This window comes from Cimex lectularius, unplaced genomic scaffold, assembly GCF_000648675.2.
Source record: "Cimex lectularius strain Harlan isolate CLEC.00 unplaced genomic scaffold, Clec_2.1 scaffold472, whole genome shotgun sequence".
Lineage (NCBI taxonomy): Eukaryota > Metazoa > Arthropoda > Insecta > Hemiptera > Cimicidae > Cimex > Cimex lectularius.
In genome coordinates, this window is record NW_019393081.1 from 59214 (window position 1) to 67996 (window position 8783).

Sequence of the window (8783 nt, forward strand, 5' to 3'; positions counted from 1 at the left end):
TTTATTTCAATTTTACCTATATTGTGATATTTTTTTATATTTTCAAATTACCCCTTGGGACAGAAACAGAAAATATCAAATCGTATATAATTTTTTTACGAATACAAATAAACATATAACAACAAATAAACAAATAAGGTAAAAAAAAATTTTGTTTATATAAAAAATTTAATATTCATTTTTGTAACGCCAAAAGGCTGGATAATACTTTTTTTTGGTAAAAATAAAAATTGATTGAAAACAATTTTTCGTCTTTTCTTACCCAAAGAATTTTTTTCTACAACCGCAAAAATAGTGATAATTTTGAAACGGCTCCATCTATTAAAAGATAAAAGATAATTTACAATGGTATAGACCCCCATAATAATAATAATAATTTATTTAATAACAAAATAAATTATACAAAACACCTCGACATTAATATTTTACTGCTTGGTAAAAATCGTTAGATTACATTTCTTCTCAAAGAAAAACGTGGTAGTATAAATGAAAAGTAAAAGGTAGAAAACATTTAAGAGTACATGAAAAAGAAAAAAAGAACCACTGGCAAGAAATTTTGGGGACCTTGAAGGACAAATGTAAAACCTACAAACTGTACATAAAGTAACAAAAATAGTCATTGTAAATGAATTAAAACCATATATGTGAAATACGTCTGCAGAATTTTTGTTGATTTCTTCTTCAATGTTTTCACTTATAATGCCGTACAATTTAACCGTTGTTATCAAAGGTTGAAAGTAGAAAAATACAGCCTTCCAATTGTTGTTACATGTACATGTATATCGTGGGGATAAGATATAATCCAGATACGTTATGAGTTTTTATGAGTAATAAAAAATGCCTCCTGCCAATTCTGGGAGGATAATCTTTTGTTTTCTATTTATAACAATTCGTATTTAATTCATTTAAAACTAATTCGATTGGTTTAAGCCTTGGAGTATTTTATATGAAGCGTATTTTGGCCCTCGTAGACCGCAGAAGGGGTCATCATCTCATGTGATTAACAATAGGGCTTGAGAGGAAACATAATTTTGGGCCAACGTCCACGCATGTAGAGAATGGTTGTACGATGTGCCAATGTTAATTAAAGGGTGCCTTTTCTGGGGGTGAATATTGAAAACGTGTAAGGCCACACGATATGAGAACTGTGCTGGTGCACGGCAGCGAATCTGTTCGGATTTTTAGAGGATTTTTATTGCAGGTTTAATATAAAATGTTATAGATATTCCTTCTTGTAATTTTTTAAGCTGATTGTATTTATTAGCGTGAATGTGGAGGTTAAGAAGGCCGATGGCGGAATATTGAGTACTTCATAGACCCCCCAACTAATATATATATAAATTATGGATAATAATTTAACTTATATATAACTTATATATATGATACTGTAGAGTGTGGTGGAGAGACATTACGTACTTCACCACCCCAACTGAGTGAATTGTAAATACATGAATGTCAACGATGTTTAAAAAAGCAGAAAAGGATGCATTAAAGCATAAGTGTGAATGGATTTGGGCTGAAATGACCTAGCATTTAATTGCCCACGGAGCATAACCTGGCTGGACTGTCAAGACCGAGGTCTGAAGCCGGGCTGCCAACACCCGGTGATTCTCAAGGCCTGCAGATAATGTATTGTTAATTATACAAAAGTATGAATTGGAAAGTGCGAAGTGATAGGCTCTGCTCTGAACACGCGTGCATTTATCTACATCCTCTATATCCGTGTGTACATAAATCAGTATTTTTTATAGAACTATTCTCATTTCATGCTATCCTACGAATATTTTTATTATCCTACTTAACGAAACAAATCAACTGATATATAACACAAATATGATATTTATAATATATGAAATAAATTATAAAATAATAATATAAAATAATAATAAATTATACAATAATATATCATATAATATATGAAATAAAAGTCAAAACACGGTATTTCAACAAATTATGTAATGTGGTGATTAGTGGCCGTTTGTCGATGATTATTGAGAAATCGTGAGATGCGGTCTGGTGTGATGTAGGTTTTAGAAAAACATTTTCTTTTCATAGCCTGGGATTTACAAACATTGTTTAAATTTAACAAAAATGTAGGATGTGGAGAAAATTGAATTTAAACAATGTTTGTAAATCCCAGGCCCTTAAGATGATCTCAACAAAGATCGAAACGTTGGCACGATAAACAAAATGTTTTTCTGAAACCAACATCACAACAGACCGCATCTCACGATTTCTGAATAAAATTATGTAACTTACATAAAATGTGTTTTTTCGGTATGGTCTGGATGAAAAAATAAATTCAATTGGTATCTGCCAAGCTTTCGACGATTATAAAATTATCACCAGAGCAAAACAATCTTAAAGATGTCTACAAATTGGCATAATTAAGTTTTTAATATATGGTTTCAAATTTATTTGACGTTATACAACCATGTATAACTAGAAAAAGTTTCTAAGAAATAAATGATCACATGTCGGTATCCTTCTCTTGTTGTAAGGTAATTATATGAATTACTATAAATTATTTAAATTGTACTAACATGTACCTTATTGTCTCACTATACGTTGATTAATTAATTAGGGGCCTAGACTTTATAATTTACCTTCTGTAAGCCCAATTATTATATTGTATCATAACAATGGATCCATGTTTCAAACAAAACATTAAATTGGAACTCTTTCACCTTTTATGTTGGTTGAATTTATCATGTGATGGGCGTAATTCTGGACCACAGCCGATAACAAAATGATAACCATCACAAATGAACTTTTAGTTTGATTTATGTATATTCTTTGTATATTTAATCTTAGTTTGGCTTTCTTTTCATAATTCACTGAAGAGCTCTTTCGTTATTTCCTTGTTTTATTAATCTTTAATTTAAAACAATACTATAATTTTATTTCTCTGTAAAAATTATTATTTACAAAACGTAATTGTGATTTTGATAATGTTGGCAAAAGAATCTAATGAAATCAAACTACATATTCTCAAAAATATTTACATTAATATGAAAAATAATGATTTTAAAGTAAAAAAGACACGGAAAAACTTAGTACGCTTTATAAAACTGTGATTTCTATGAAAAGAACAAATAATATCAATAAACATTAATTGACGTATTTATTTTTAAATGTTAATTATAAGTAAGTTTTAAGTCTCAATTATTAATAATATTATTTGATTTGTTGATTATAATGTTGAGTTAATTATCAATAATTTATTTCTTATTTAAAAATTAGTTGTATATTAAACGAATTGATCAGATTCAATATATATAATTGTGTGCGTTGGGTGATTGATATCTATTAAGGTTCATTTAATCTTATCGAAAGAATTAATAGTGCATAAGTTTGTTTTGTGCTTGAACAAGGTACGGTTCAATTTTTTAATTTGAAAAAAAAAAATGTATGACGATTTTTACATTTGTAATTTTCACTTGTTTTTATACAATTGTGTTTATCAACAATAATTGGTCGGTATAGGTAATAAAACAGTAAACCAAAGTTAATAAATATATATCCACAACACACGATAGTGTTGAATTGTTTTCATGCTAATTTTTAAAACTAATTTAACTAACCGTCATTTTCAACAGCAGATTACGTATAATAATACTACCCCGGGATTCCAGTGTGTTAAGAAAAAATGCCATTTTATAATAAACTTTGATATTTTTGCTTCAAATTTCGGACCCGTATCAATGTTCAGACCGTTGCAGTCATAGTCATTAACTTCTTAAAAATAACTTACAGACCGGCCATCAAGTTAGACGAAAACCTGTATATGGAAAAATGCCGAAAAACGCGGACACAAATAATCAATGGCGACCGAATGACACAGGTACAAAGCCCCCGTAGAGCACAAGAAGAAATATCAAATTTGTATATTATTAGGTCAGTATTACATTACTAACATTATAGTTATTACGTATATATATAATTCTATTAAATTGAAGTGCTTTACGTACGCAAGTAAACGGCTTAACAGACCTCCACGAATGATACATTGAAATCAATAGGAAATAAAGATAATATAAAATGATAACTTAACTTAAATCATTAAATGTACAAAATTTAGGTTGCATTTTTGCCAAATCCCGGTTTTAAAACTGAAAATTTATTGGTGTTTACACGAAAGTTTCATTTATTACAATACGACATGCCATTTCTTGGAAGATCGTTTAATAATTATTGATAGAAATGAAACATGTCAATAGTTGACAATAGATTTTATGAATATGTAACGAAAATGCGTAAATATTTAATATTTATAGATTAATAATTTATGAAATTGGTAACAAATATATTTTTATAATTGATGGCGAAATAAGATAAATGTTTAATTAGAAGAATAAATAAGCAATCAAGCTTGAATTTATATGTTTGTAATAAATCATGAAAATAAATTGCGGTGACAACTAGGTTGGTTAGTTGAGAAAATTTATTCCTTCCCTGACTTACAAGAGGGCTGAACAACCAACTATCCGCGGGTTTCGCGGCATGAGGTCAAACCACTTTAAGGTACGTTTTACATATCATTTCCAATTAAAATTCCACTGGCTGTACCGGGATTCGCACTCGAAACCACTACCATGAATCGGACGCCCGTAACATCGCGATTCTGACTGGCAGTAGTCGTAAAAATATCGTTACGACAAAGGGCAGTTTAAAAAAAATTAGCCACTGAAATTTACAATGACAAACCGTATTTTGATCGGCACAAGTTAGTCACTCGAGATAAAGTTATTATTTTTTGTATTGTTTTGCGATAAAAGCGATTCGGTACTTCAAGAATGGAATTAGGTGGAAAGGGGACATTAGACTGCTTTGGGCGAAAAATATTTTTTATATTGGATAAAAACAATCGCGTTTCATATAAAAGAGGCATGACACGTTGTTACGGTCCAGTTTGAATCGGCTGAAGCAATGAATATGTTTACGAAATTTTTCGTTTGCGTCGTAGTTGCCCTTGCTGCAGCCCAGGTACGCCAATAAAACATGGAATAGTATTTCAAATATTACGCAGTGTGTATTTAACAGGGAATTTATTTTTGATTTATTCACAACTGTAATATTACAATATGGAAATATAATATTTACACTATGTACAACATGACTTTGTTTTTTTGTTAGTTGAGGGAGTCAGTGGTGCTGGGCCAGTATTGATTATGCTCACGCTTTATGAATACGCGCGGCCAATTTCTTTTGCGTCTTATATTATAATTATTTGGAAAAGTGTAAGAGGAAGTTAGCTTCTTACAAGATCAAGGACGAAGGGAATGTTGACGTCCATGTGAATGGTGAGGCTAGATATGTAGATGGACTTTTGGATGATCTTGCCTTGTTGGGTCTGGATTTTATAAACATTCCAGCGTTTAGTTGAACTCGTTCAGTTGTAGTAATGTTTACTTGTATTATCGTATTGCAAATGGGTCGTTCGTACATGGCAGTTTCTACCATTGGTCAATTAGTCTGGCGAGAGGAAAAGTGTTTTAGCTCAAGTATTTTAGGTCTGCTGTGAAGGTTCCATGAAATCCAGAAATAGTCCAAGGTATAATGTCACAATATCATCGAAGGGAAGAAGATAGAAGAAGAAGGAGTTTGTATATGTAGAGGGGGAGGTAGTGTGGATGATAGAATTTATAGGCTTAATGATAAGGTTATATGCTTATGATCTCGGAAATAATTTAAAATCGAGAAAAGAAATATATATTCCATTTTTATTGTTATATGAATTATTTTCTAGTTAATTACATATTATTAATTGTAAACATATATCCTGACCTTTGACGAATTTAGGTTAAGTTTAGTTTAATTAAGTTTAGTAAAAAAATCAAACGAATTTAAGTTAAGTTTAGTAAAAAAATCAAATTACATTTATGCTAAATTATCCGCAGTTTTCAGTTCTTATAAATTAATTTAAAATCTTTGTAATATTATTAATTAGGATATGCATCTTTAAGAGGACTAGAAATGCCATGTATCGAGAAGTACAAATAAAGAAGTTTTATTTAAATTATTTCATTATTTAGGATAATGTGCGACTAATTTATTGAAAAAAATAAAGATATTTTAATAATTTTTTAAGACATGTCATTGGATAAAACGTTGTGTAAGAGTTATGTGGAGTGCATTCGGATTTCTTTTAGTGGGGATATTTCTTTTTTTTTATTTGCAGTTCGATCTACACTGTAACTCCTCCAACAAAACAAACAGAATAAAAAAAGTATAATAGATATCAAGAAAAACACCAATAATCGTTTCGTTCAAATCTGAAACCTGCAGGATCCCATACTGTTAAAATCTTGGGGCAGAAAAAAAATAAATTACACATTTTGCTGAAAAACTCATACATAACTTTTCACTTTAGCAGGAAAATTACAGCTCTACTTTATTTGAATAATTTTCCTCTTACAACAGCAGACAAGATACGATACCTAGGGATGTAAATAGACAAACGACTTGTGTGAAATTCCCACAGAGCTTAAACGACAAAAAACAGAGGGAACTAGGCCAAACAATCAACCAAAATTACTTAAGAACAATTTAAGACGTTTCATGTATCAAATCAATATTGCACAAACTAAGATTTCAATTTTCCTTTTGTCCATGGACTAGCTCGACACTGATGATGACGACGTGTACTTGTATTGTATATTGATGAATAAGGAATTAAAACAGTTTTGTATTTTACAGTGTGAGGCCGCTAGCGTTCAGGACGTGAAAGCGAACGCGTTTCTCGTTAAATTCAACAAATGGGTTAAGGGCAAAGAGCTCCAATTGAAGAACAGTGTTAAACATGCGGCCGAAGAACTCAAGGAACTCGAACAATCTTTAGTGAAAAACGCACATGAGAATTTGCTTGAATCTGTCACCAAAGTTGAACAAGACTTGGCTACCTGGGAGTCCCACATTCCGAAGAATTGCTACGGCTCCGCTTTCGCCAAACTCCAGGGCATGAAGAAAACAAGCGCTGCTGATTTTTTCCACTGTACCAACCTTACCAAGGCGGTAGCAGATGTTGGAACCATCCTTTCCAAAGTCGCCGATATGACTGTCACAGTCCTTGAACTTTGCGAAGAAGTCTTGTCCGGCGTGGAGGAATGCAAGCCTTATGTGTCTACAAAGGGTATGAAGTGCATCCAGGGTTATGTTCTTAAGGTCATAAAAGACTTCAAGACAGATCTTCCCCTGTTGAAAGATTATTTCACTGAAGTCGTAACTGCCGGCAAGGACCTGAAGGCACAAGTCGAATCGTGTCTTCACCCGTCCAAAGCTAAACTTAATGAAGAACTCACCACCCTTCTCACTTCTCTTCACAGTTGCTCCGTGTAATTTACACGAAACAAATACAAATTAATAGACTATCGAATTTTACTATATTAGTTATTTTTTCCTTGTTTCTCTATTTATAATATAAATGTATTTAACATTAAACATGAGTTGTAACAAATGATTTTATTTATTTTGTTGCTAATAAAAAAAATTATCATACTCATAACCCAGCATCATAACACGCACGGTTGACTTCATTTAGAAAAAATGATTTTGACAAAAATAAAACAAACTTCGTGCTGATAAAATAAAAATAAATAAAAAACAATATTTACTAGAAAAATAAAAAACTAATTATTTTAAATAGACCACATCAGTTGACCAAAGTGAGCAAGTGTAATCAGTTATGGTGCAGCACACCCTAGCTCATTTTTGATAGGTTTTGAGAGTAAAAATCAAATAAAACGCAACAATAAAATTAAAAAATTCCACTGTTTTCACATTCTCAGCGACTTATGAAGTGGCCACGGGGAGCTGATGGCGAAGTAATAATTATTTATTCTTTCAATGTAAGGTCATGGTTGAGATAAAAAAAGTCAGAGTCACGAGCGGGATTTGAAAATGGCAAAAAGAGGGAAGGTTCTAACGGTTGTAGGTTGAGATGGAGAGTTAGTGTCCAAGATAATCAAAGTCACAGTAGCTCAAATGGCAGAGTAGCGGCGTATTTAGACGAAGGTCGTGGGTTCCAATCCCGCTCGTGACGCTGACTTTTTTATCTCAACATTGACAGAATTAATTGAAAGATGTAACTTTGTCAATTGACCACTAAAACGTAAATGAGTTAATAATTATATTAATGCATATATATTTAGTGGTCATAATAGTCCATATTAATTATTTCAATTAATTAGCGTGGCCACTTCATAAGAAGCTAAGAATCGAATCCTGATTACACGACATTTGAAAAAGGGAAAAAAGAGGGACAATTAGAAAGGTTGTAGGATGAAATGAGGAGGTGATATCCCAGTGGATCCAAGTCACGATAGCTCAAGTGGTTAGAGCAGCGGCCTATTGAGCCGAAGGTCGTGGGTTCGAATCCCGCTCGTGACACTGACTTTTTAATTTCAACCAAAACCATAAACAGATTAACTTTTTATAAAATGTTATCTGTCCTTTTTTTCATACACTCTCTCACTCTTCACTTTTCCCAAATAGTGCATTTTCTCTCCTTTTCACTTTCTTCTCTCTTTCACTCTCACTCAATTTTTTTGACCGACCCAGTCTCTATCTCACTCTCATTACATTTCTGTGACACTAACTTTTTCATCTCTACTAAGACGTTAGATAAAAAGAATAATTAATTGAAATAATTAATATGGTCAATTATGATCAGTAAACATATATGGATTAAAATAAATATATATATTTTTTTTTTATCATTCTACGTATTCCTACCCTAATAATCCCTCCTCCTAGGAAACCACGTCTGTGTCATACTGTCATGG

At 31.7% G+C, this 8783-nt stretch overlaps 1 protein-coding gene and 1 non-coding gene across 2 annotated transcripts; both read left to right on the forward strand.

The window, feature by feature from the left end:
* The first annotated feature begins 4859 nt into the window (after positions 1 to 4859).
* Positions 4860 to 7380, forward strand: LOC106669114. Its single transcript, XM_014398393.2, has 2 exons — positions 4860 to 4986; positions 6700 to 7380. The coding sequence occupies exons 1-2, from the start codon at positions 4930 to 4932 to the stop codon at positions 7336 to 7338; spliced, it is 696 nt and encodes a 231-aa protein (XP_014253879.1). The 5' UTR covers positions 4860 to 4929; the 3' UTR covers positions 7339 to 7380.
* Positions 7381 to 8314: 934 nt separating this feature from the next.
* Positions 8315 to 8388, forward strand: Trnan-auu. The gene has a single exon. It is a non-coding gene; the product is annotated as a tRNA-Asn (tRNA).
* The last annotated feature ends 395 nt before the right edge of the window (positions 8389 to 8783 follow it).